The sequence below is a fragment of the Penicillium cosmopolitanum genome (genome assembly GCF_028827165.1).
Source record: "Penicillium cosmopolitanum strain IBT 29677 chromosome Unknown utg000005l:1.0-4006212.0:1.0-4009387.0, whole genome shotgun sequence".
Taxonomy (NCBI): Eukaryota; Fungi; Ascomycota; class Eurotiomycetes; order Eurotiales; family Aspergillaceae; genus Penicillium; species Penicillium cosmopolitanum.
The window spans coordinates 3,684,378-3,711,339 of record NW_026622675.1 but is presented as its reverse complement, the minus strand read 5'-3'; the positions used below and the strand labels follow the sequence as shown (position 1 = coordinate 3,711,339).

Genomic DNA, 26,962 nt, shown 5'->3' with positions numbered 1-26,962 from the left:
CTCTCAAGTTCAATTTGAAGCTTACTAACTTCAATCTCTAGGTTTTGCTTTGGCGTACGTTACTTTGGCGGCACGCATTGCTTCGCGAATAGAAATACTAGTTAGTAGTAGTAGTAGTAGTAGTAGTAGTAGTAGTAGTAGAATACAATAGCCCTGAATGAATACAATTACCTAGGTATCCTGATAATATTCTCTTCAATATAGTATTAGAAAAGATGGTATCATATGAATACCTCGTTTCAAAATACTATATTTGAGACAATATTGTCGGCATGACTATATTTTGGCTATATTTTGGCTATATTTTGGCTGTATCGCAAACTACTCGGCGGGCGGGATGGTGGCTTGTGCTCTTTGATATACCCCCTATGATAAACGACATTCCATTCAAAGAGTACTATTCTCTCGAGGGCTTTTATGACATTATTCTTGATTCTTTCACATCGATGACGAGGATAAAGGGGACAACTCAAGTCCCTTTGAGACTTGAGATCTTACACGAAAATTGAAAGGTAGAAATGAGATATGCAAATTCAGGTATTCACAGGCATCATATATACACAATTTTGCTTCACATCATTGGAAGCAAATATCCATAGGAAAAACGTGGCAGTTCGTGAGCGGGATTGGAGATCCCGCGCTCATAATCGCACATCATCACCAGTAACCGAAATGGCTGGGCAGATAGACAGAAGATGAAAATTTAATAACAAAAGAGCATTGCAAAATCAACCATTGACTCCACCATCGCATCATTGCTCTAGACTTATCTAGTCTTCCATACTCCTGAAGACAAATAAATATTTAATTTAAGCATGAGTTCTGCGCTTCATGCCAACAATCAGACCAAGAGGCTTGCGCAGGAAACCCTCGCGAGTCTCCATGGGACCATCCTGCTCAATCTGGAAGTCGAAGAGGCGGAAGACAGTAGCGCCCATGACGAGAAGTTCCATCTCGGCAACGTTGCGGCCGACGCAGGCACGGGGGCCGTGAGAGAAGGGAATGAAAGCGGCCTTCTGGCGAGCAGTCAGATTTTTGGAAGACCAACGCTCGGGATTGAATTCCTCGGCATCGGGACCCCAAATTTCCTTGGAGCGATGGATGGTATAGCTGGGGACGGAGAGAACATCGCCGGGGCCGAAAGTGTGACCGGAGATGTGGACAGGAGCGGCACCCTCGGGGATCTCACGGGGCAGACCCATGGCGGAGGTGCTGTGAATACGCATGGTTTCCCAAATGACCCATTGCAGGTATTCAATATCCTTGACCATAGCGTGGGTGGGGACGTCGATATCGGTGGGAATGGCGTCGTCCAGGGTCTTTTGCAGCTTGGCGATCACACCGGGGGTACGGAGGCACCAGTACAGAATAGCGCAGGCGGTGTTAGAGGTGGTGTCGGAGCCGGCGATCAGTTGGGTGAGGGCCTCAGCGGTAAGTTCCTCGCGGCCGAGTTTGTTACCGTTGCTGTCCTTTCCTTCCATGAGACGAGCGAGTAGATCGACACGAGTGTTGTTGGCCATGACCTCAGGCTTGAGGCGTTCGTTGACACGGGCAATAGCGATACCAGCGAGGTTCTCGACGGCCTCGATACCCTGCGTGAAGAACTTGTCGGGGAGATACTTGGCGAAAGGCTTGAGACCGGGCAGGCAGCCAAGAGCGTTGGAAACCTCACCGCGACGGTTGAGAACTTCGACAGCCTGGACATACTTGGGGGGATCATTGGGGCTCTTGCGCATCTCAGCGATATCCTGGCCCTTCTCGATCATGCCAAAGGGTGCACCGAAGGCCAAATCTCCGATAATGTCGAAAGCCAGGTAGTTGAACCAGTTCAGGGCGTCGAGGGTAGCGTAGCCGGTCTTGGGGTTAGCCTGCAGGTCGGACAGTTTATTCCATTCCTTGACGAAGGTTTCGATGTTGTGGTGGATATACTGTTCGAATTGACCGATCGACTTGGCAGAGAACGTGTGGGCAACAGTCTTGCGCTTGCGGGTGTGCTCCGCACGGTCGCGAGTGTTGAACAAACCACGACGGATAGAAACGAAAGCATCATAGAAGTCGCTGGCAGAAAATTAGCAACTTGATAGAAGTTTAATGGGGGGGTTGAGAAAACATACGCCTTCAGGAAACCGTTTCCGTGACCGTAGACCTGGGTGATGGCGGCATCGTCGGCGATAGAGACGTGGCGGGGCGCAATGCGAACAAGCTTGCCGTGCTTCTTGTGCAAGGCATCGACAGAGAGGAAGCGCTTACCCTGGCGGGCTTGGGCAAGCACCCAGAGGTTGGTGAAGGCAGCTAGACTCGGGCTGGGAATGTCATGCAAATGCCAGCGCTGGAAGTACGGCACCAGGTAGTAGGCCGCTGCCAGAGCTAGCAGAATATAGGGTATATTTTCAACGGAGACCAGCATGGCGGCTATATACAGCGATGCTTGGCACGGATGGGAAAACGGGTGCGACAATGCAAGGATTGGGGGGGAAAAGAAGAGACCAGCAAAAGCTCGAAGGAGCAAGCGCACGGCCGATCGGAGCGGGGAGCTCGGTGTGTTGATCAAGTTTCAACCAAGTGGGTAAAGAAGATAAAAAAGAGTAAGAAGTGCGAGAGGAGAGGTCCAGGAAGTTGGCAAGCTGGCAGTCAATCCATAATGGAAGAAATTCCCAAGGAAACTGGGGGAGTATTTATGGCGAGGGGTCATTGACGGTGAGCAGCATCATCCCCGAGGTCAAAGTGGTCAACGGGAGTGAAATCGGTATCTGGGGATGGGAGCGATGTGGGGAATTCGAGCCAGTCAGCATCCTATGGTAGCAAAGCGAGTGCCGGTGTTGGCGCCCGAGTTCGGTTATTAGCTCAGCAGCTCCATTTTTCTGACCAGAAGGATCAATCAGAAGTCAAGGATTGACAAAAGCATGAGGATCTGCCGGCCACGACTTGACGAGGGAGGAAGTGCGAAGGTGCGAGGTGAAAGCTGGTGTGGTCCCGTGAGAGCACGTGATGGATATCATGGAAGAGATGATATATGTACGAGTAGAAGAAATAGATGAATAGATAGATATATACCAGTACAGAGTAGAATAGATAGATAATACATGGCATGAATACCTTAAAGCAGAATGAATAGATGGTAGATACTAGTAGATCAAAGATGGCATGGATAGGGAGTATTAGTATGTGTGCGTGTATCTTGGCCTCTTCTACCACTCACTCGCAGGAAACAGCCCATTCAAGCGCTTATCCCCCTCCCATCGATCTATCCACGCCTTCATCTTGTCTCGATCCTTCTCTTTCCCCACATTCACCGTTGGGATAACCTTTCCAATGCGGAGTGCACAACAGAACATGGTCAGCTCTCGGAACGAGCTATGCTCACTATAGGGAACCCCAAAGCACGCGCTCTCCCGCGTACTCCCGCGCTGTGGTGTCAAATCCTGGGCTGTAAATGGGGTTCGCCATTGTTCGCCACGAAGAACCGTTGGTACTGTGGGGTTGGTGAGCACACGACCCGCGGGGGGCCGGTAGGTCCATCCCGAAGGACGAAACCCGACTACCCGCGAAAATGCCGGTTTAAGCTGGTCGAGGTAATCGGCCAATGTGTCGGCTTTGAGTTCAAATAATGTTTGCATATGAACTTGTGCTTCGCGTGGGTCACTCGTCAGCATAGCCGACAGTTCCGGGTCTTCCAAACAGGCACATATTGCCTGTTTGGGCGGCGTGGCGAAGATCTTCGACCCCAGGGCTTTGGCAATTCCTATGCAGATACGTTCTTTTCCAATGCTGTAGGTGCCAACCACGACAAGTAACCGACCCCCACGACCTTCGGTAGAGGTGACTTGATCTTGCTTGCGATCGTTGTTGGTCACGGAAGATAAGAACTTGCTCATCAATCCAGGTACCTTGACCTGGGTCGTGTCGGTACCGACGCCAGCTTCGTCATTCAAGCGGACGCAAAGCTCAGAACAGGCAGTGATTACGCTCTCCTGGCTTGGGAAGGCATACTTCGGGTCAAGATATGTTGTATCAAGATAGCACTTGTCAAGTCGTTGCTGCCGCGGCTTCCCGGTAACCGGGTTGATGGGGTCGGGGCGAAGGAGTGGATGCTGAATATGGTCTACAGAAGCTCGGAAATCCCCGCAATGAAGGATGCGTTCTCTGCGTATGTTGGGTCCGTTGCCAAAGCTCTTCTCGAACAGAAATAACGAGCTACCCGGGCAGTGATTGGCGTGGATCATGGTAACTCGCACGCCGCCTGTATCGGGGACGTCTGTGGGTGTTTCAAAATCTAGGTCAACAACCCATTTGGGGTCGACTCGTAGCTTCATCCGGACCAAATTGGCCGTCGGTCGACTACAATAGATAGGACCGTGAGACCAAGACTTACTGAGACCAATGTAATGGTCACTATGGAAATGGCTGAGAAAATAGGCATTGCACCCTTCGACTGCACCATAACGAAAGGCATCGACTGTGATAGCAAATCCATTGAGAATCTTGTAAAATGGACAAGTCCTCTGGTAGGCCTGCTTGCCACGAGACGAGACCTCGTTTGAAGCAGCCGTTGCCCAAGCAGAATCTTCGGCATTGCCGGCCATCATTTTGGAGAAAGCAGAAGCAGATCCTCCACTGCTTGCATTCTGAGGGTGTGGTTCGCGCTGGGCGGGCCGTGCAATGGCAGCTCTTTCCGATCGCTTTAAAGAATCGCTTTCAATTGTGTTGCGAGGTGGTTGCAGGGGTGCTGATATGGGTGATAGTGGCTTTCGTGGTGATTTTGGAGGAGAGGTTGCCAAACTGGGCTTTCCGTCTAAACAATCATTCACATGTACAGTTATTTCCTGTCCTAAATTAGCGACCATCGAGAAGAATTAAAATCAAGTTAGAAACCACAACGTACAGATTCATTGTGTCCAACCAGAGCTGTCTGGCAAATTGGACATGACACAGATTTCGTTTCATCGTTTATTGAATCATTCACATCGTCAACTTCGAGACCATTGCCTGGTCGTTCCGTATCTGAGTCCTCCCAAGGTTTATCCAAAAACTCTTCTCCTATAAATTCTTCTTCTTCAAGTTCGTCAAAATTCAGGTATCCTTCATTCCCGGCACGAGTCGTGGCGTCTCTTACCGGCGGCGGCTGCTCGGATTCGGCAAGGTCTTTGGACAACTCGTCGTCCATCGGAGATGGTGTTTCATTATTCGTATCATTTGGTGCAGGAGATGCCTCGTTCAAATCACGGTAGGCATCCATGTCATCTTCGCTGTCGGACTCGTCGATAAATGGTCCTTTATTCGTCTTTTTCGCCGATACCGAGTCTTTGGGCGATGTCGATACATCTAATCGTGGAATATCCACCGGTTCGTCCGGGGATCCAACCTTTTGACGTTTGACAGACGATGCATTCTCGTGGTATCGTAGGTCCTCGGCATCCGAGGTTTCGTTCTCGTCACCCCAGATATCGTCAGGCGTTCGTGATCGCGTCCTTTCGCTCAGATCCGTAGCAGCATCTTTGTCTATCCTGGTAAGACCCTTCCTGTCTTCCAGGAATAGCCCACCCGCGTCGTTTCTGGCGCCGGTTCCATTCTGGGAGGCTGGGGTTCCGCGGCCACTGCTCGGGGATTGTGAAGTAGTCACAAATTGTGTAATTCGGGATTGGCGCGAAGTAGCTCCGGGCGGGCCATCGGTCTTTTGAAAGAAGGTCGTGATACTCCTATTTCGTTTGGCGGACGGAGGTTTGGCGGAGAAGCCCTTGGACGGTGTGGACGCTTTCCTCCCAAAAGAACCTGCCATCGCTAGTAGTTATGGTAGCGGACCAGGGCAGAAAGATTTTGCTGAGAATCAAGCAAGTGATAAACGTGATTTGTGAGTCTGGGAGCGGAGGTTTCCCGGTAGGCAATCCTGGAACAATATGTACAAATTGGCCGGGTCGAAATGCATGGTCTGGAGGGGAGAAAAGGTGGCGTCGAGTCTCGTCGCGCTGCCCGTCGCGAAGTCACGTGAGCACTTTGGCCGCAAATGGAATATCTACAGGTTTACAATTCGTAGCAGTTCGTACAGTTCGGAGGGATTGATGCTAGACAGATCAAGGTAAATGATAATTCGAAACCAGTTGGTGTGTTTTAAAGGGTATTGGGCACAGTATCATGAGCAATGCAGACAAATCAGCCACCAAGCGGTCCACGCAGGATCACTTTCACAAATGGCCAGGGTCATTCCATTTTAAGACCCTCAGGCGATAGATCTCGAGTCTAAAACCTTCTGAGGAGTGTAGCGCAGCATGTCACACCATTAAATTCCTCCTCGCTCTGCCAGGTGCTTCGGCCCGTCCTTTCACTCGGAAGTTGCTGATCCAAGTCCCCGATGTTCCTAGCCCAAGGACATCACATCGCGAGAAATAGTCGAGGCGGTATTATTTGAATGGTTATAGCGGTTTTTGAGGCGCGGCGTTAAACGTCGTGGTCCTTTACCGGGCCTTGCCGGCCTGGTTGGCGGCCTCTGTGCGAAGAACAACGAGTCAGTAGGTATTCGGGTATTGCGACGAGAGGGCATGAGCGGTCGCAATCAATGATTCTCGAAAGCTGCTCCGAGGGGATCAAGGGCCCGGGAGGAAAGCCCCAACCACAATCCCGATGGTGGCATCAAGGGCTTCACTTACCCCGCCGTGTAGCATCCTCCAGCAAACCAACATCCACCTCTGACCGGGGTAGCATCACATAGCGAACAACACTGCCACGGATGAACATGTTCTTGACGGACGACAGGTGCGGGTACTTGTCCAAGTCCAAAACTTCGATATCGTCGAGCTTGATGTTGAGGTATTGATCGACCGACTTTAGGATACCGCGGATGCGAATGTCATTCTTGAGTTCGATGGTAACGGTCTGATTCGTAAGTGTCTTGAAGAAGCTGGATCAGGCGTGTGGTTAGCGCAGTTCAAGCTCGTCGATTTGCGCCATGGGCTGGATTGGAGGGGTACCTGAAGAAAAGCATGATGGCGGTGATGGGCGCACGGTTGCGGCGTGGGGTGAGTGAAAGGTAAAAGTTTGCACTCGGCGAAATCAATCCTCAAGCCAAGTTTCAATTGCGCTCGCGGTCGAAATGCTTGGACCGAAACGATCTCAACTGACGTCGGCGGGCGAGGACGCTATGAAGTCGCCGGGTCACGTGATCTGATCAAGCGCTGTCAGGTTCAATGCAAAGGCCATACTTTATTGGAATATGGATATTTCATATTTTTGGCAGTCAAGTAGTAAAGCTTTCGGCAAAGGGCGTCCCTGAATATCCCCTGGATATCGCATTAATCACTTCTAAGCTCGGTACAAGAATTTCCTCCACGAATCCAAATTCAAGCCCTGGAGTTCCTGGGGCCCTCACAAGTATATATCCAACTTGAAGCTCAAGCCCTTTCAAGTTGAACCTAGAACTTGAGCTTGAACCTGAGCATTTCCAAAACCTAGTACTAGTAGACCGTGAGACATATAGTAGTACGATGATACTAAATTCCATTTTCTGATCCCGCTATTTGCCAGAAAATCTAGAGTTGTTGTGTCGTGCGAAGGAGGAACTGGGCACAAGATCTGAAAATGAAGTAATAATCCTGCGAGAATCTAATTTCTCGAGGGTCGGTTAAACAATGACCAAGACCATCGGGCTTGCAACAAAAGCATTAACTTATACATATCATGTTATTAAGGCTGCAAGATGCTAGCCCTGGATACTGATGGCTTCGCCGGAGACGTTGGGCTGTTGATCTGTCGGATTCTCCTGATTCTCCGTATTCATAATGTCGGAGCCACGACCCAGGCAGGAGGCTTTTCTTTCATGAATTTATTGCTAGATTGCGCTGTGCGCAGAAACTATCGGCGAAGGGTCTGGGCTGAATGTTCCTTGGGGAATGATTTGCGAAACTATGATTGTAAGAGCAGCATTTCAAACTTACTCGTATAATCTCCTCAAAATCCAACCCTGCTTTCTCTGTGGAATCTTAGCTATCCAGCCGAAAGCAAGGAAGCGATCCGGAATGAATATCGTACCTTCTTTTTCGATTAAATTCAAGATGCAATCACGAATGCAGGACTTTTGTGACCCTTGGTGGAGGTAGTCATATGTAGCGGACTCTATCATTTTCTCTTTTGAGTACTCCGTCAAAACAACTTTCTGCAATCCTTGTTCGACGTTGAAGCGAAAGTATCGCTTTTCACTATATTCCTTGTTCCAGCGTGCCACGAAACGCCTTTCGATTTCTTCGGGCTTCAGGGCCATCCTAACCAACGTCTTTGTCAGAAATAAGTAAATCTTATCGTCAAGCGCCGTCTTTCCAGGGTTTCCCGTGCCGACTGAAATGATGCATTCAACCAAGGGTTTCAATTGCCGGGTCGTAGGGCACCAAATATCAGTGGCCTCCCCCCTCAACCTCTTCGATTGGGTTATTGGCGCTGAAAGCACCATCCACGTATTGTTGATCGTCAATCATCACCGGTTCAAAGAAACCTGTTCCCGCAGCTGTTGCAAGGGCTGCCTCGCATACTGTTGCCGAGATAGCATCATCTTTTGTAACCGTATAGCTGCGCAGGTGTTTTCTTTCGCCGTCGCACAAACAAAGGCTCGGCATTTTCGAGTGATGCCATCTTTCATTAGATCATTGAGAGATGCACCAGCTTGGATGATTACATCTTCGATCGCGGACTTGAGTCTCCGGCTATCGTACTGCGCTTGAATATTCCCTGACCATCCTACGGGGAGATTGTTGATCTTTTCGCTGAAGATGAATGTCATCAGATGGTTGTAGGCCTTAAGGCACTCGTCTATATCCATCTCTAGGCGGCCCAACATAATCGCAATTAGGCTATTCGATTAGGGAGTTAGTTTGCTAGAATGGCGTATCCTGATTTTGCCTTGAACACTCACCCGCCCGTGCTGGTTCCCCTGATGAGATCGAAAACATCGCATGGTTTCAAAGGTTCCATTCCAACCCGCTCTGCGTTCAACTGTTCCATCAGATCTCGGAGAATGTGTAAGCTTGACAGCCCTCTCACTCCTCCACCATCCCCTGGAACTCCCTAGGATCAGCTGGACTGTTTTCGTCCCTACCCATCATGGAAGAAACAAGTCTAGGAAAATGAAATATCGTAGCAGAATGAGAATATGATACCTTTAATATAGCCAGGGCTGTGCCTAGCTTCTTATTTGTTTCCTTGCCGCCCGTCCAGGGCTGTAAAACATGGTCTCCACGCCGGTACTTAGATCAATACGCTATCCCTCGCATCTGTGCATTTATCTTGTATTTAGTTAGATACAGTATTGAGACAACGAGCATTTATTTCAGTTGCTATTAACGTTTACGTTTGCAAAGTAAACCGACACACACAAAGCAAAACCGAAAGATTTGCATAAAAAAGGATTATGTACTACACACCGTAAGAGCGTTAAGAAATGTGTTACTTCTACTATCAATGTTATGAATGCTGTACTGATACAGAAGTAGCTAGAGCGATACTGTCTAAAAATTAAAATATGGCGGTGGCAACGGTATTCAATGCTATCCGAGACCAAGGGTTCGGCGCCATGGTTATAGTTCATGATGGAATAAAGACACTGCGAGTAGAACTGACACTGCGAGTAGAACTGACACTGCGAGTAGAACTGACACTGCGAGTAGAACTGCCGAAAGGCTGAGCGCATGGAGATGTTGAAAGGAGGGTGTCTCTGCAAGGATGTCTCGGGATGACTCTGAGGAAGACAGTCTTGGGAATAGGGCGTTTATATTAAGATTAATGGTGAACGGATCCAGAGGGCACATAATTATAAACACATGAGCAAAGTATCAAATTAACTTGAAGGAGCCAGGGAAAAAGCTGCAATAGAAACTAGAATGTTTGGTACCGACCCCCAAGAAATCCACCGATTCATATCTCGAAGTGAAATAGATTAATCCAAAGAGTGCGGTGTGCAAGAAAATCTGCCCCATAGACCCGCCGGGCGGATCTGAGAAACGCGAACGCCATGAAGAAGAAAAGTATCGTCAAGAGTCATCGGCGGTCGAATCTAGCACATCTCACAGCACTCGATGCACTCAGCACAGCACTCGCAACCCTCCTCACACACGAAGCAACAGCACAGAGTTGCAAGACTAGAAGAGACGTGTTAAATTAGCTATGCGCAAGGTTGGGAAAAAAGCATATAAACTCACCAGGCACCGAGGCAGCCCTGGCCACCACCGCTTTTACCCTTGTTGTTGTCCTGCTGGGGAGCGTATTGGGGAGCACCGGGAGGAGGGGGGCCTTGGCCGTACTTTAACATGACCATTAGCTAGCGAATCTAAACATGATTCAAGGAAGACCTACCTGCTGGGGAGGGTACCCCTGCGGGGGATAGCCCTGGGGAGGACCCTGCTGGTAGTATTCACCAGGGGGAGGGTAGCTATTCAATAAGAACAATCAGCGAGATGTTCAACGCATTTGTGGTCTCTCATATCGGTCTGAACGCCATCGCTCCGGTCCACCGAAGCGCAAATTCTTGGATTCTTGCCGATCGGAGAAGGGGATTCGATGCGCAGTGCGACATTGACGAGGATAACGTGGCAGCAGATGGAATATTTGAGGTCGACTTACGCCTGCTGGGGGTACTGGGGCTGCTGCGGCTGGCCGTAATAACCTTGGGAAGCCATAGCGTCGGAAGAGGACCTATGAGGACAAGACAGCGCATTAGCCAATGAAGCTCCAAATGGGCGAAACAAGCAATAAGAGTTCGGCGACTCTGGATCAAAGGCGGGGATAAGGCTGGGGTCGCGATAGGAGAAGCCGACGCCCGGGGGAAAACAAAGGACCGACGGATGTTTGGATGGGCGGTAGCGAGGAAAGGGGGGGGTGAAGTCGAGGAGGGTTCACCTACCTGAAGTTGGAGAAGCGACGGAGAAGGGCGAAAATGCGGATGGGAGGAGGTGAGAGGTGGTGAGGTGAGAGAGATGGAGGAGGAAAAGAGGAGACGAAGTTTACCGAAGAGCCTGAGCCTGTGAGCCTGGGGGAAGGTACGAGTACCACTCACCAGTCACCACTGTATTTACGGAGGGAAAGTACGATGTACGGCTGGGAAACTTGCTCGGCCCGGTTGGGCTTGGCAGGGCTGAACTGGTATTTTATATGTACTGTAGTAACTAGAGTATGGAGTATACTAATCTACGAGGCATTTTCATTTGCATTTGCTAATTCTAGAATAGATTGGCTGTGCAAGTAGTACCCGTATTCCCGAGATTGATGCCTAGATCCACAGATCCCTGGTTTCCTTCTCAAGTGTCGAGCACAGTCTACAATTAGGCCCTACGGTAAATACCGTGTAACCTCAGCCACAGTATAGCCCTACAGTACCAAACCAACGCAGTCAGCCACACTAATGTGGCTAACCACATCCACTCTGCCGATGTCGATCCATGTGATTGGCTATATCACCCGCCACCATGTCACTTACTCCTCCACTTCTCCCCACTTCCCTCAACCTTCCACCATTCACACCATTTCCTGCTGCACGAACTACCCCCCTTCGGTCGATCGTCCACTCTTGACCTGACCGCCTGTATTGCTGCTGCCTGTGGCTATCCTGTGGCGGTACTCCAACCCTGCTGGATCCCGACCCAATTCACCGCGACTATGGAGTACATATGTACTCCTTACTACCACTAGGAGTAACTAGTACTCCACTGCAAGGCTGTGTATCGTACAGTATTGTGGAGACTACGACCCTGTGCAACTGTCCGTGAAGAAATTGGAAATGTCATTAAGTGTTCATGATACATCATTAGTGGCTCATCATCATCGTGTCAGTACGCCCGCGCATCTCTCAACAAGCTCATTTGCAGCCCCGCGGCCACATCAATACCTCGGGATGGGAGATTCACCAAATATTCCTGTCGTGAGAAGCAGCCGAGCGCCGCACCAGATCCAAATGACCTGGAAAGGAACGCGAGAAAAAAAAAAAGAAATGGAACCAAAATATAAACCCAAGTTTCCATCAATATCCAGACCCTTCCAGTCAATGACCAAAATACGCTGCAGAACATGGGGTTCTTCCAAGACCAACCAAACCAAACCAATTATAACGGACTCCTTTCCAATATCCCAAACTAGAAACCAATTCTCAGATCCCATCCAACCGATAATATGACCAGGAAATTAAAGTACACGAACCAGAACCAAGGGAAAGCGGAGAAAGAAAGAAAAAAAATGAAGAAAAAAAAAATAAACAGGGAGAAGTGAAGGGGACTCGAATCCATCCATCAATGGAATCACGGCACTACGATCAGCTCACATGACATACGAATCATACTCCGACGGCAAAGGCTGCGAATCAAGATAAAACGGCGTATCGAGGGTCGCGTCCAAGTCAAATGACGCGGAAACCGGATACGCCTCATAGCCATGCATGAGCGTTGACTCCATGCCCAGCGACGCATGCATATTCGCCTCGCCCGGCGAAGTCGCACTCATACCTCCCGCCGCAGCCCGTTTCATCGCAGTCGCATCTGAAGAGAGATCGGGCAATGGCAATGAAGCCGGATAGCCCCCATCCTCTACAAGGCCATCGGGAAGCATATCACACGGGGTATTCTCATTGGCCCGTTCGGTCGTCTCCTTCATCCAGTGTTTCAGCACGTCCATCGGGGGATGATTTCCACCGCCCTTACCACCGCGTTTCTCACTATCTTTGCCACGACCGCCGCGGCCACGCTGACATGGATTGAAATGCGTGCGGCGCAGATGCGCTGCGGCGTTATAGTTTGCGCCGTATCGTTTACCGTTACGGCAGGCTTTGCAGTTCGCGAGGAAATCCTTGCCGGGCGAGATATCTACACAGATCCAGACCTTGCGGACGGGTGCGTGTACGCGATCGATGTGGCGGCGCAGTTCGTGCTCACCGTGGAAGCCTTCTGGTTGGTCGTTGCAGATGTGGCAGTATGTCTTTATCCGGGGTGGGCGCTGCACTGAGGCTTTCGGGATGGCGGCGACTTCTTTGGCTGTGCCGTCGGTGGAGGATATGCGGAGCATTCTGTGCGTGTTGCTGTCTCTGGGTTCTGGTTGGCTGTTTATACTGTCGTGTGAGTCTCGCTTGGGGGCGATGGGTCGAGCTGCATGCGCGACTTGTTCTTGGGTTCGGCGGATCGCGCGCGAAGGAGGCATGATTTCGTCCGAGTCGGAGCTCGAGCTTGACAACGAGGGTCTCATCTCCGTCGCTTCGGTGACAAATGCGGGTGGCACTGGTGGCCGGAAGGTAGTGGTGGGCGCAGAGGTGGAGAAAAGGGTGGAATTGGGGTAGGAGAATGGGTATGAGGTGGTGTGATCTAAGTCAGGATAGAGGGATGAAGGAAAAGAGTCTTGATACGAGATACCAGAGGTGGCCGTGGGCACCCACTCCGGCGGGATGGAGTACGTCTGGTCCAGATCCGCGCGCGGTCCTGTCGAGTTGAACCGAAACATGTCAAAGCTGTCGATAATGGTATCGGTGGTTCCGCTCCGAGTCATTTCAACGGCCGCCGAAGACGGATCAGCCGTGGGGGATGCCTGTCCAGAGTGGTATACACCAGATGTCGCTGCTGCGGCTGCCGGAGATGGAGTCGGTCCAGTCGATCCAGTCGCCAGCCCCAGAGACAGAGCGGATCTGTAGGGCTGGGGCTGGTTGTCGGGGTCATCCAAGTGTTTTGCATATTCAGATGGCGAATATTCATCGACATGATCGAGACGTTTCGTTTGGCCCGGTCCAAAGGATTGTCGCTTGCCCATAGTCACCCCAGCCGGCGGGTGCCGGTAGGAGACGGGGATCTGCTGGCTTTGCGAGCGCACCATGGGCGTGTGTCGATAAGAGGAGCCTTGGCCTGGGCCCGAGAGCGGCGCACCCTCTCGGGGCGCATCCCGGGGGGACGATTGTGAAAGGGCGCGTCGCAGCTCGTGGGTCACCGGGAGATCCGGGCTCTGCCAATTGTCAATCCTGGGCTGGCGATGGGGAAATAGGAAGTGCAGGAAAGGGCGGGACAGTGGAGGATTAGGAAGAGGAGGAGCAAGAGACCAAGGTCACACATACGGTGGCTCGCCGTTTTGCCTCTGGAGGGCCAGAACCAGGGAGTGTCCGCGGGGTGGCATCCTGTCGAGTCCGTTTGCCAGGTTTCCCAGGCGCAGCGTCTTCGCGATCGACTGGGATGAACTGGCTGAGTTGCTGGCTCCAGAGCCTATTGCGCTCAGATTCCGGAAGGTGGGAGTGTCGAACCAAAAATGCATCGCGATACCCAGAGATGGCACTCTTGAATAGTTCCTCGTCGGCCTGGAGAGCCATGTCGCGAGGATTGGAGGGGCCTCTGATCGTTTGGGGCACTGTTTATCAGTAATGCAAAGGACGGGGTTGGAACCAGGGTAAAAGTAGTATCTATATGCATGGTTAGTGCATGACAACAGCCAGCGAGCTTTTGCGCTCTGCACTGGAAAGCTGGGACAACCTACGATGGTCTTGAAACCGATCTTATCGAGATGCGACGATAGATCGGCGGGTCGATAAGATGAACGGGAACGATATGGAGGCGGAGCGCGGGTTAAAAGAGATGGATCTTGGATCTCAAGCGAGTGAGAATCATATCATAGCACATATAGATGGGCCAGGTTGGGCATCATGGGAAGGGAAGAAAAAAGAAGAAGAAGATGGGAAGGATTGATGCAAAAGTCCCGGAGCAAATCCTCCAAGCACCGGGCCCCTAAGGACGTTCTTAGGATCTCCACACTACTATACGAAGAAGGGTTTCTATCGAAGACCAAGACGGCATGGGGGACGTCAATCCTCAAGTGGGCCAGAGGTCTGGACCCCGGGGGCACTGCCTACCAATACGATCTGACCATCACGAGAGACCAGTGGCTCCATCTCCCAAGTGGCTCATTATGCATTTTGTCCTGTCTTGATGGATGGTGTACTCTGTAACCAAACTCGCACTGGGGGGTGACAGGACCGTTCGCTGACTATTCCCTGATTCTGGATGCATCCTGCGCGACTGGTTGGTCGATGTGAAGCTGCAGCAACGGGCGGTGACGGGAACAAATCAGTCAAAGTGAGGCAGCGAACCGGATCGCCCCGAGGACAACCCGGCTGGTGTGTTTGGAGGTTGCAGACGAATTACAGGAGCCCCTGAGCTGCGGCGTTGAGACTCCTACAATGCAGCCCCCGTAGCGCCTAATGCGGGAGCACTCCATCGCCTACCATAGTTATGGCCTTGCCCCCATGTCGAGTATCCCATCCCTCCCCTGATACCAGGAAGTTTGCTATGGCTGTCCATGGCTGTCTGTGGCTTCCTGGAGTGGCCGATGGGGCTGACGGAGTTCACACCCACCGTCTCGTGGAGCACATCCCCCCCAGTGTTCCCACCGTCTCTTCGACTGCCACGTCGTCCTGCAGCTGGTCCATCAGTCGGGCCCTGCAGGTGACGAGGGTGCCCTGCGCCCAACTGCCCGGGCAAAGAACCGTTGTCCGTGGCTATGGGAAATGTCTCCAGCACTGCGGGACTGGTCTGCACGAGGTACGACTGTCCGCCTTAGATACATAGCCTACAATACATGCATGCAACACGGAGACTGCGCGTGCTGATCTGTATAATCTATGGTCTCTATATGTGTGACTTAACCAGAGCACACTTGAGTACAATAGTTAGTGCGAAACGCTAGCCACTACCTCTGTGACCAAGAGTCCCGCCGGTCTCAATTTCAGGGGGTTTAGGCCCGGCCGATCGCACACTAGTGACAGTCCAATGGAGCGACGAACACATCCTGTCCAGTCTCCATGATGACGGCGACTCCATCGTGGTCACCATGAGCACATCCACTGTGGAATCCTTTTTTTCATTTCCAAGTTGGGTCTATGTCGCAACTTTCCAGGGCACCTTTTTCGAGAACGCGATTGCCGCTGCGTTTCACCGGGGCTGCCAAAGCGGCTCTTCATAGGCGGCGGAAGAGCGAAAAGCATCGCGACGGATCGACGCGGTTTCAACCCAACCACAGTGATCACGTCGATCCTCCAGAAACGGAGCGGTAAGCAAACCCAGGACCGAATAAGGGTGACTGTTATCTGTCAATTTTGATGTGTCATGTTCGGCGAGCTCTCGTACGCTTTTGCTCATCCCGAGGAGTCAGCGAGAATGCTCGATCCCTCGCAACGGTGATCAGTACAGCTTATGGGGAGAGAGTTTCAGCTTGACACTTCGCACCGGACATTCATACTGTTTTGACCTCTCTGAGTGAAGGCTGGACACGGCTGATTTCGTCATTGAGCGCCGAAGAGACACGATGTATCCATTCAGTGAAGGTGGAATACCTAGCGAGGTTACTATTGGTGGCATGGTAGCATGCCATTCCAGCCAGTTGTCTTAGTATACGGTGCTGCGAGATGGCACGCTTATCTGAGCATGGGATGTTTGTCAGCCTCTTGGCTCTCGAGGCCAAGTATAGGCAAGTTCTACGGAGTACGGTGTACGGCGGACGGAGCACCTTGATGACAATAGGGTAAATTCAATTCTTCAAGGTTCTTTTCTTAGTGTCTCTCGACCCAACTGTTGAGTCTAGGCTAGTCTGGAAGCCACGCTGCGGTGGTTTGCTGCCGATTATACCATGACCACCATGCCATCTCCCGCTCACTAAGTCTCAGCACACTATATCACAGCATGATATACCCAACCCATCCCTCCATCCCACACGCACAAACACACGCACGACCGGCAATAATCAGGCCGCGACAGCCTAACTCTCGCCTCTTGCTTGCGACGTGCATTGAAATCCCCCTTCGCAAGGCCTCAATCAACCTCGAACACTATCTACTATTATTATCATCTGCAATTCGGTCAAGGTGAGACCAGGCAATCCAAGCCCAACCCAGGTGAAAGTAAGTCAAAGTCCAGTCCGCGGGCTTTCTCTTTATCGAGGTGCAGCCCGTCATATCACGGGTTCATGCACCAAAATTCCGACTGGGCCATAGACGCATATCGCGTTGCAATAGGAGCCCTTGGAACCAGGTCTGCCTCGGCTTTAATTTCGGGGAACCTGGTACTTTTACTTGGCTTCTTGGGCGGATTTCCAAGTCTTCTACTCCTGCATGGTCATGGGTTGGAGGTCGTGCGACTTGATCGCGTGGGCTTTGCCGCGTAGGTTGTCGCTTGCGCGTATGACTAGCGCTTTGCCTTTACCTTTTATTATTATTTTACTTTCCCCATTTACTTCCTTTTGTATATCTGACTTGTTTATAGTCTTTGTAGTATCTAACAGATCCAGGGTAAGTGATTCTTTGGCTTCATGGTCGTAGACCTTTTTCTATTGAATATAGAATCATTTCAGGTTGAAGGTTGTTTCATGTTCGATTTCCTGCAATTACAGGAAGTATGAGACATGAATCATGTTTTCCACCAGTGTGAACCAGATGTTGTCCTAAGTTTTCATTATTAAGCTTCTCCAGCTGAATCGCTGGCGTAGCCGGTGCGCTTAAAAAATGCCCTGCAACAGAGAGTTTGATCCCTTCGCCAGCTGCGAAAACCATACCCATCGGCCAAAGTGTGATTTCCAGGGGAATGATAGTTCCCCGTGGAACCTTTTCCTCCTGGTCATGTCTATAGAAAACTTCTTGCCCATCAGCACTGGTCCGTGACACGTCACGAGATATTATGGAAGAGGCCCGAAGAAATCCCTGAGGTCCATAGAGCTTCACGGTTTCGCCTTCCGGTGCCTCATTTTCCGGTGCAGGACATGGGAAATGAATTTGTTTTAAAGGGTTTCCAGAGCTGTCAATCTTCCGTAGTTGGACGACAACGTCCATATCGTCTTTTTCCTCGCACGACATCCATAGCCGCACTTTTGCATACCCGGCAATCTCGGTGTATTCATCGAAATGGATAGTGAAGTCCTTTGAGATCTGTTGTTAGCTGAAAGGCGCAAGGAGATATCAGCTACGGGATTAACATACCGAAGACGCATTCAAGTCTTGACTATCGTAGGACGCAACAGCCTCATTGGGCGGAAGAAGCGACTTCAATCTCTTAACGCTGGTATCCAGGTAATATGTCCTCAACTGTTGGCGTTGCAGTGGGAACCCGATTTCCGATCTTTCAACAATATTCGGCACGGTTCCAAAACCATGAAGAGAAAGACGCAGTGGTGGTGTATCTGTTTCCCAGCCATTCATGATTCCCTTGGCATACCGATCGTAAAATCGCTGCAAATCGTCGATCGACTTGGGCTCGTACATTTCATACCACTCGAAACGAGCGTGAACTCGCATCCATTTGTGTGTAGACTTTGCGCGCCGAAAGGTATCGAACGATCCGTAAACATGGAATGGGTTACCAAAAGATCCCAATACGTAAAGTGGGACATCGATGTTCGAGACTTCATCATATTTCTGGGCCCAGTAATCGTCGAACAAAGGATGTGTCTTCACCATTTGCGCAACATCCTCAACACCCTCTTCACCAGCTACCCCCCATTGGTATTGCGCAGCGAAGACATTGTTCATGGAAAATCCACCGCGGAGGTACAATTGTCGATAAATATCTGTAAATCCCTCCCACGGAGCAAGTGCCTTCAATGCAGGATGAGACTGCCTAGAGGCAAAACTTACTTGGGCTTTCGCCAAGTACGAGTTCCCACCCATACAGACAGACCCGTTGCACCATGGCTGCTTGGACAAGTAGTCGATCGTATCGTGAATATCCTCGGCCTCTTGGTCACCCCAGAAGAAGTATGTACCCTCTGAGAATTGCACCCCGCGAGCGTCGACATTTACAATTGCGTATCCTCGGCGGGTCCATTCTGCAGGATCGAGACCCTCAAATGTCTCATAACCAGACGTCCAATCCTTGGGGACTCCTGCGCGATGCCAAATCATATCAAGACTAATACTGGTCTTTCCATATGGGCTCCAGCAAATAACAGCGGGGACGGGATGCTCATCAGAATTGGCCGGTCGAAAAATATCAGCGTACACATGGACTCCATCTCGTAGTTTGATTGGAGTGTCGCTATTTAATAGGGTGTCTGCAAGAACCTTCTTGCGGCCATCCTCTTTGACATGTCCTTTGGGCAGCACGGTGCGCTTGTTCGGACTGAACTTGATGCCTGATTTCTCATACCTTGGGTGTTTGTCCACTGGCAGTGGCTTCACGAAGTTGAGATCAGGGAAACGGGACTTGAGTTTCTCAGTTGTAGTCATTGTGTTGATTTATGCAGAGTATAATTCCGCGGTTATAGTGTGGGGACTTTTGGGTCTCTGGAACTATGCAAAGATTTCAATATCTCGCTTCATTGCTTTCTGCTTTTAAACGAATATCCAACGGAGGTTCGGTCAGGAAATTTGCCGTGATTCATTGACATTGTCGCTGGTATATTTTGAAACGTCGAAGTTTTGTAGAGAAACCAGCTTCTAATGGGGCACGGATATACAATTAATGCAACTGCAGGGTCTGAGGGTCTCGGTTAAGAAGTGTTCGAGCCTCCATAGATCGGAGGACGGAGTCGGGAAATCCGCGATCTCTTCCACCGCTCGGTGTTTCGCGCTTAATCTGCTACCGAGTGCAGCTTGGATGCGACGGACTAACCTTGGAAAGTCCCGACGATGTATTTCTGAGCATAGCCGCGTTTCATGTTTCTATATAATTTATGTGTTTAATATCAAATACTAGTAACCGCCCAGCTTTCTTCTTTTCGTTCTTGTACTACATTTTGTCGCTACAAGATTTCCTAGAATCGCTACCTAGCACCGTCTTTCGATATACTACTATATCGAAACATCAATGACCATGGACAAAATGATTATCGAGCGCGACGTCCCGATAGTAATGGAAGATGGCCTAGTTCTGAAGGCAGATGTCTTTCGTCCGAAGGATGAAACTCCAAGCCCCGTTATTATGACTCTCGGTGTTTACGGGAAGGGCGTACCCTATCGCGACGCCTTCGCACCCCAGTGGGATGTCTTGATGGCAACAAAACCCGAGGTCCTCCAAGATTCCACGAAGAAATTGATGGTTTGGGAGCTAGTTGATCCGGAAATCTGGGTAGCATGGGGCTATGTGTGTGTTCGAGTTGACTCCCGCGGATCAGGCCGTTCTCCCGGAAAGCTGGACATCTTCTCGAAAAGAGAAGCCAAAGATTACTATAACGCAATCGAATGGGCCGCAGCTCAGCCGTGGAGCTCAGGGAAGGTTGGTCTGAATGGCATTTCCTACTATGCCATCACGCAATGGCTTGTGGCTTCACTTCAACCACCTCACTTGGCTGCGATGATTCCTTGGGAGGGTGCAAGCGATGCATATCGTGATATGATGCGCCATGGGGGGATCCAAAACGATGGATTTTTCAAGTGGTGGTATCCAAAGCAGGTTATTGCAGTCCAACATGGCAATCCTCGAGGCTGGCAAGATCCCTGGCTTGGTGAGAGAAGCAGTGGGCCCGCATCCCTCTCGGAAATCGAGCTTGAACGAAATCGGACAGACCCCGTGTCGGACATTCTCTCAAGACCTCTTGATGATGAATGGTATCGCGAAAGGTCGGCTGATTATAGTAAAGTGACAGTACCATTCCTCAGTGCAGCAAACTGGGGAGGGTTCGGGATTCATCCCCGAGGCAACTTTGAAGCGTTCACACAAGCTGCCTCGAAGCAGAAATGGCTCGATTGTCATCCAGGTCGACACGAAGAATGGTTCTATCTTGATCATGGAATGGCCTTACAGAAGCGTTTCTTGGATCATTTCTTGAAGGGAATCGACAATGGATGGGACAAGGAACCACCGGTACTTCTTCATCTGCGGAGGCCATTCAGTAATGAGTTTGAACAACGAAAAGAGACATCCTGGCCACTGCAGAACACCAAATGGAAGAAGTTGTATCTTGATTGCGTTGATGGATTCGCTGTTCCTGGGATGTCTTGGGACCCTCCTTGCAAGTGGTCGAAGATGAGCTTCGCTGCTCTCGGACGTCCATTGACATTTCTATCGCCGCCGCTCGAGAAAGATATTGAGGTTACCGGGCCGGTTGCAGCTAAGTTATTTGGTTCTTCGACGACGACTGACATGGATCTCTTCCTCACACTCCAAGCCTTTCACAACGACCGTGAAATTGTCTTTGAAGGTGCAGCAGACGCAAATACACCACTCTCACAGGGATGGCTGAGAGCGTCTCACCGAAAGCTGGATCCTTCGAAAACCTTACCCTATCGTCCCTATCACAGCCACGACGAAATTCAACCACTGCAGCCCGGGAAGGTTTATGAGCTGGATGTTGAAATCTGGCCCACAAACATCTTACTCCCTAAAGGGTCCCAAATCGCACTTCAAGTTAGTGGCAAAGACTTCGAAAGGATGATGCCTCCGAGGGAAGCTGGAAATCCGTGGGAAATGCGGAACCCTACGATTTGCACGCATAGCCACCTTCAAGATCGACCAAAAGATACATTCGGGGGCGAGTCTACCATTTTCACGGGGGGTGAAACACCATCTTTCCTATTGCTTCCCTTTATTGAGAATTAGAAATATGAGCTTTACCTATAATCAAAGTGCGAGGAAATATTTCTTACTGCCAAGGGTAGATTTTATAGGTCGTCACTACTATTGCTGCGGATTACTACACCTCACACCTGTGGCACCCATTTAGGCATCCACTGCCTACTCCTGTATCTAGCTTCCGTCTTCTTCACCTCAAGCTGAATATAGCTTCTTCGAAACGCTACTACTACCTTTGCCTGGTCTCTCCGTCGTAAATTGATCTCTGTGAGTATCCGAAGATCCTTACACCTATAGCAACAAGTATAAACCCCACAATACTGATCAGGTTGAGAACTGGCGACGGAAGAGAATTGGGGTGTCCTGCTTTCGTACCCCGCGAAGAGCTAATCCAAAAGATCATAGTTCATCCTCCGAAAGATGTCATGGTCGTCCTGCAAACAACGTCCCTTAAGTTCATAGCACGTTATGCAAATATCCAGATCCCCCCCATTGCAGATGTTGCATCGATAGTAGACAGTGTCCTCGCATATATCCAGGGTGCAGCAATCGCAATGTCTTAGTATGTATGCAGCTTTTGGGTCTTGACAATTTATCAACATGTTCATCATGTATTTGTATGTCTTGCGTCTTGGAACAATCCGCCAGCAATTTCTGAATATCCGGGTTCCCCATCCTCTGAGCCCACCAGAACACAGACCGTCCAAAACAATCACGAGATTCACAAGTCACGCTTCCCGTAGCCAGTAACAGGTCTGCTATCTCTATCCGACCATGTCGTACAGCGACTGACAGCGGCGTTAATCCATAACGATCTTTCCGGTCCGGGTCAATATCATCAGCAGCGAGAAACGCGCTCAGAAAAGTCGCACTTCCTCGCCAGGCTGCATAGAACAATGGGCCCCGGCCACAATTATCTTGCACATCAAGTCCAATCTTATTTATCCAGAGCGAAGGTTTGTTGATAACAGAGTAGCCGTTTCTCACAGCCCGTGACAGTGCCGAGAACCCAAACACAGAATCCTTGGTATCAAGATCAACTCCTCGCTCCAACAGCATTTCCACCAACACTTCGTGGTCATTTACTAAAGCGGCCTCGAGTGCATTTCCATGAACCCCGCCTTGGCCGTTGATATTCGCACCTTGATCAAGTAGTATTTGTACCACCTTTTCATTGCCATTTACCGATGCGGCCTGGAGTGCAGTGCCATAAATCCCGCCATCCGCGTTGACATTCGCACCTTGATCCAACATTATTTGCACCAGTTTTTCATTTCCATTTCTTGATGCAGCTTGAAGTGCATTGCCAAATTGCCCCCCTTGGGAGTTGATATAGGCGCCTTGATCAAGTAGTATTTGTACCACCTTTTCATTACCATTGGCTGATGCGGCCTGGAGTGCATTACCATAATCTCCGCCTTGGGCATTGATATTTGCACCTTGATCAAGTAGCAGTTGTACCACCTTTTCATTGCCATTGAATGATGCGGCCTCGAGTGCATTGCCATAAGAATACCCTTCTGGGTCGTTGATATGCGCACCGTGATCGAGTAGTATCTCTACCACCCTTTCATGGCCATTGGCCGATGCGGCCTGGAGCGCACTGTGATAGTACCCACCTTGGGCGTTGATATTCGCACCTTGATCGAGTAGTATAAGTACCACCTGTTCGTGGCCATTGGATGATGCGGCCTCGAGCGCATTGCCAAGGAAGCCTCCTTGGGTATTGACTGTATCCGATGCCTTCTTAGTATCATTGGTACCAGGTGGCAGGAAACTGAGAATAATGGATTCCAATCCCAAAAGTGCTCCGTAATACAGAGGCTGTGCGATGTCCGTGACGGGGCGGGTATATCAGATCGTCTCATCAGATCGCTTGTCCATGTCATGTAGTTTTATCCATGTCACAAAGGCCGCTTTGTTCTCCGTCAAAAGCGTCAACACTAGTGGCTCGACTGCATCCTGTCCTTCCATGGAATTCGTATAATGATCAAACCAATGCACAGCCGCGAAATGTGCAAAAGGAAAATTTCTTGTCTTTGTCACATCGAATATGCCGGCGGAGAGGCCTGGCTCTAAGAGGTACACCAAGCATATTTGGGCTATTTCCTTATTCGCGAGGGCACTTGCCATGGCGAAGGACCTGGAGCCTTGTTGTAAAATGCGCTCTGATTGAAGATACTCTTGAACGGAGAAATGTGCTATGCTAGCAATAAAGGTTGGCTCCTCATCGTCCGAGTCTTGTTCAGCGACCACGACCTCCACGAGACCGAGACAAATGTCGATAAGATCATCCTTGTCGTACGAGCGACCGTCACGATCAAGCTGCGGTGGCTCATTGATATCAACGGCGTGAGCATCGACCAACTCATTTACCGTGAGCGGGCGGGCAGAGAAGCATAGTAGAGTCAAAACTCGGCGAACGTCCTCAATGTACTCAGCGTCAATACTGCAAAGGATTCGCCCGTATGTTTCATCTAGATCACGGGGCAAAGTTCGCAGGCATTCATCAAGCTGGTTCCGGTTTCGCACTCGCCCAAAAGCGTTGAATTGACATTCGACATATCTGAACCTACACGTTGTCTTAGCTGAATTACCACGTATTAACATCCCACCCTCGAGACTACTTACACTCCTTGTGCACCGGCCGTTAACTTTTCCTTGATATCAGTGTGGCGAGCTTTCCATTTCTGTAGTTTCTGTTCAATTTTGAGTTGATAAGAGACAAAGCTTTCTATGTCTCCATCGACCTCTGAGCTTCGAAGCGAAACATTTTGATCTAACAAAGGGTTTAAAGATTCACGGATATCTAGCTCATTCCGACTTGTAACTAGAAGGTGGAGGCTGGGTATTGACCACCCGCGTATCGCTTCTATCGTTTTTAAAACACCTTCTCTTTTAGAGTATCGTGGACTCTCGTCTAGAGCATCGGTCAAGATATAAACATCGCTGAATCTTCTGAGAAGGCGGTGTAGTGAGTCAAGCAGCACGTTCACTGAGGGTGAGCCAGAATAATATAATTCGTATAGTTGCTTGAGATCTCTGTCCCCATCCGGTACTAGCTGTGCTGATAGCTGTTGAAGCAAAGTACGCAACATGCCATTGTCGTCTTGTTTCTGGTCGTCGCTAAATGAAAAGTAGAAAAACGCGATTCCTACTGCACCACCCTTCTGTCGCATATGCTGAAAAGAATACTGAATTGTGGTAGAGCAGAGAACCGACTTTCCACATCCCGCGAAACTATTCAGCCATAAGAAGGAGTTGCTCTCTTTTAGCCAGTTCTGAAATTGATGGCCATTAACGAACCAAAGACCAGTGCTTGGATGGCATTTAGCGCAATTTGGGTTATGGTTCAGAGATGCATCCGGCGCCATAAGCCAGGAGCGAATTGTGAATGAGACATGGCTAGCATTCGTTCGCTCAAAAATCGATTTGATATCCGCTATGTCATATTGGATCATGTTCTGGCTCTTAAGCTGCAGAATATCCAGCGCAAATGACAGATTCTCACGTATAACACTCCAACGTCTTCTTCGAGTTGAGACAGGGTACCTTTTCGAAACGGATAGGCCGCACGGCGCCCAGCAGTTTTGACGCGATCTTTGAAACCAGCGACGGCGTCTTTGTAGAAGCGGTCACATTCTCCCTGGAGGTCGGTGATGACTTCCTCGCATTTTTGCACTGCCTTCTCGACTTCCAGGAGTAAATCTTGGGTATCGGGCTGCGTTCGGCGTTCCTCGATTGCGACGGCAAGGGCTCTGAAGAGCGCCTGAAGATTATCGATACTGTGGGTTATCCTTGTCACATCTGTGTCTCGGTCCTTGTATGTTGTGTAAAAATTGACTAGAGATTGGGTGACTTGAATTCCAAGCGAAAGCAGCCCGGCAACGCCCGAGGCAATTGAGAGTGGGTCGGCCATAATGACCACCAGTTCGTGATATCTGGCAAACAAGTGATTCGGTGGTCGATGGGCCATAGTATGTAGCTGAGACTTGAGTGTTGGTTTTCAGCCTCATCGGGCAAAAGTGCAGCTGCAGTGGTACCCAAAGGGGTGCTGAAATTGAGGCTTGAGCGCGGGGTTGGACGGGAAGGAACATTCGAACGACAGGGATCTGCCATCACCCGGCTCAGCTTTATAACAGATCAATACCCTTCATTACATTTGGTTTTCAAAGTCTGGCGTCTTGTCGGGCCATTTAGAGGCCTCAAGAGCTGCCATTTTAGCGTCGTTGCCATTTGCATGTCCGCTTCAGCCATGACCAGGCGGAGGCTAAGTAAATTCTCATCACATTACCGAACTACCCACCGTCTTATTCTGTTCAGATCGTTGCTAAATGGGTTATGATTTTTGAGAGGTGATGAGGTGGGAAAAATGGGGATGCTGGTTTGCTATGGAAGAGAAGAGAAAAGAAATGGAAGCAGGCGACCTAGGAGGTGGGGACGAGTAGCCTGAGGCACTAACACATCAACAACAGCCTCCTCCAGATGTTTCCAACGTATGCCATTTTCATTCGTCGACAATTAGGGGGTGGTAGGAGTTCAAGCTACATATATGAGGAATGCGTGTCTTGGTTGATTTGCACAGGAAAACTAGATATTTTCCTGGGCTATACTAGGCGCTGATTTTGGTGTTCCTCGCGCACTTCTTTAGTAGTGGTATTAGTAGTATTAGTATATACTTTGAAACTTGGAACCTTGAAATTAGACTATCTTACTACAGTGCTTTAACGTTAGGTGTCTGTGGTATAGTATCCTCGCAAACTTGAAGGCACGAGAAATGAGGGGACATGGTCATGCCGTCTAATTCAAGTTTCTCGTTGGCACCTAATGCCTCACGAGACTAGCTCCAGGGCTGTTTGTCTCTAATGCCAAGGCAGCGCTTTCGAGTACCTACAATGTGGTTCTCATATTTTTGATTCGTTGGCATTGCATTCGCTAGTAAAGTTGTGCCCTGTGCCCTTTGCCCTTTGCCCTTTGCCGTGCATCGTTCACCCTGCCTGCCCCACACACCCATAGAGTATCCAGGATCTGCTAAATTCCCGACTGATTCGTTAACTATCTCTTTAAGCGAGATGTGCGATTACTTGGTGGCGCTTTGCTCGATGTACGTAGATCCAATTGGAATTCTTTCATTTGTGTGGTCATGCAGGCAAGCAGTCGATTGGTGCATGCACCGCACATTGGATGTGTGATAAAGTGATGGGCCTGCATTTGAACACGTCAACTTTCAGTGTTTCAGCTCGAGATCAGCCATCCAGGCCCAACTGAAAGGTCTGAAAAGAAGTGAGTGGAAATATCAGATGTCCAAGCGCTAAAAGAGGCACATCCTTTCAAAAGGCCGCCATTAGAGATATAGCCTGCCTTAATGACACCGTGACGTTAGTATAGCCGCTCATATGAATGCCCGCCCTCTCATTCGAATTCCGGACTATGAGCATCCACAATAAGATGTTATCAGCTGCACCTTCTTTATTGCATCT

The 26,962-nt window shown here is 49.9% G+C and overlaps 10 protein-coding genes across 10 annotated transcripts; 1 reads left to right on the top strand and 9 right to left on the bottom strand.

The window, feature by feature from the left end:
- Positions 1–809: 809 nt before the first annotated feature.
- Positions 810–2,407, bottom strand: N7509_004399 (cytochrome P450; the record flags this gene model as incomplete). Its single annotated transcript, XM_056629036.1, has 2 exons — positions 810–2,058; positions 2,115–2,407. The coding sequence occupies 2 exons, from the start codon at positions 2,405–2,407 to the stop codon at positions 810–812; spliced, it is 1,542 nt and encodes a 513-aa protein (XP_056491770.1).
- Positions 2,408–3,188: 781 nt separating this feature from the next.
- N7509_004398 (DNA cross-link repair protein PSO2) lies at positions 3,189–5,776 on the bottom strand (the record flags this gene model as incomplete). The annotated part of the gene is made up of 2 exons (XM_056629035.1): positions 3,189–4,823; positions 4,883–5,776. The coding sequence occupies 2 exons, from the start codon at positions 5,774–5,776 to the stop codon at positions 3,189–3,191; spliced, it is 2,529 nt and encodes an 842-aa protein (XP_056491769.1).
- Positions 5,777–6,449: 673 nt separating this feature from the next.
- N7509_004397 (Sm-like protein LSM2) lies at positions 6,450–6,976 on the bottom strand (the record flags this gene model as incomplete). Its single annotated transcript, XM_056629034.1, has 3 exons — positions 6,450–6,481; positions 6,642–6,892; positions 6,963–6,976. 3 exons carry the CDS (start codon positions 6,974–6,976, stop codon positions 6,450–6,452), a joined length of 297 nt encoding a protein of 98 aa, XP_056491768.1.
- A 714-nt stretch (positions 6,977–7,690) lies between these two features.
- Positions 7,691–8,248, bottom strand: N7509_004396 (uncharacterized protein; the record flags this gene model as incomplete). Its single annotated transcript, XM_056629033.1, has 2 exons — positions 7,691–7,802; positions 7,926–8,248. 2 exons carry the CDS (start codon positions 8,246–8,248, stop codon positions 7,691–7,693), a joined length of 435 nt encoding a protein of 144 aa, XP_056491767.1.
- Positions 8,249–8,378: 130 nt separating this feature from the next.
- On the bottom strand, positions 8,379–8,982 carry N7509_004395 (uncharacterized protein; the record flags this gene model as incomplete). The annotated part of the gene is made up of 3 exons (XM_056629032.1): positions 8,379–8,512; positions 8,581–8,831; positions 8,894–8,982. The coding sequence occupies 3 exons, from the start codon at positions 8,980–8,982 to the stop codon at positions 8,379–8,381; spliced, it is 474 nt and encodes a 157-aa protein (XP_056491766.1).
- A 1,048-nt stretch (positions 8,983–10,030) lies between these two features.
- Positions 10,031–10,652, bottom strand: N7509_004394 (uncharacterized protein; the record flags this gene model as incomplete). Its single annotated transcript, XM_056629031.1, has 4 exons — positions 10,031–10,115; positions 10,176–10,294; positions 10,330–10,405; positions 10,597–10,652. 4 exons carry the CDS (start codon positions 10,650–10,652, stop codon positions 10,031–10,033), a joined length of 336 nt encoding a protein of 111 aa, XP_056491765.1.
- Positions 10,653–12,282: 1,630 nt separating this feature from the next.
- N7509_004393 (uncharacterized protein) lies at positions 12,283–14,302 on the bottom strand (the record flags this gene model as incomplete). Its single annotated transcript, XM_056629030.1, has 2 exons — positions 12,283–13,944; positions 14,054–14,302. 2 exons carry the CDS (start codon positions 14,300–14,302, stop codon positions 12,283–12,285), a joined length of 1,911 nt encoding a protein of 636 aa, XP_056491764.1.
- Positions 14,303–17,344: 3,042 nt separating this feature from the next.
- Positions 17,345–19,198, bottom strand: N7509_004392 (uncharacterized protein; the record flags this gene model as incomplete). The annotated part of the gene is made up of 2 exons (XM_056629029.1): positions 17,345–17,893; positions 17,954–19,198. The coding sequence occupies 2 exons, from the start codon at positions 19,196–19,198 to the stop codon at positions 17,345–17,347; spliced, it is 1,794 nt and encodes a 597-aa protein (XP_056491763.1).
- A 580-nt stretch (positions 19,199–19,778) lies between these two features.
- Positions 19,779–21,509, top strand: N7509_004391 (CocE/NonD family hydrolase; the record flags this gene model as incomplete). Its single annotated transcript, XM_056629028.1, has 1 exon — positions 19,779–21,509. One exon carries the CDS (start codon positions 19,779–19,781, stop codon positions 21,507–21,509), a length of 1,731 nt encoding a protein of 576 aa, XP_056491762.1.
- A 359-nt stretch (positions 21,510–21,868) lies between these two features.
- N7509_004390 (NACHT nucleoside triphosphatase) lies at positions 21,869–25,458 on the bottom strand (the record flags this gene model as incomplete). The annotated part of the gene is made up of 5 exons (XM_056629027.1): positions 21,869–21,916; positions 22,266–23,306; positions 23,391–24,054; positions 24,114–24,946; positions 24,994–25,458. The coding sequence occupies 5 exons, from the start codon at positions 25,456–25,458 to the stop codon at positions 21,869–21,871; spliced, it is 3,051 nt and encodes a 1,016-aa protein (XP_056491761.1).
- Positions 25,459–26,962: the final 1,504 nt, after the last annotated feature.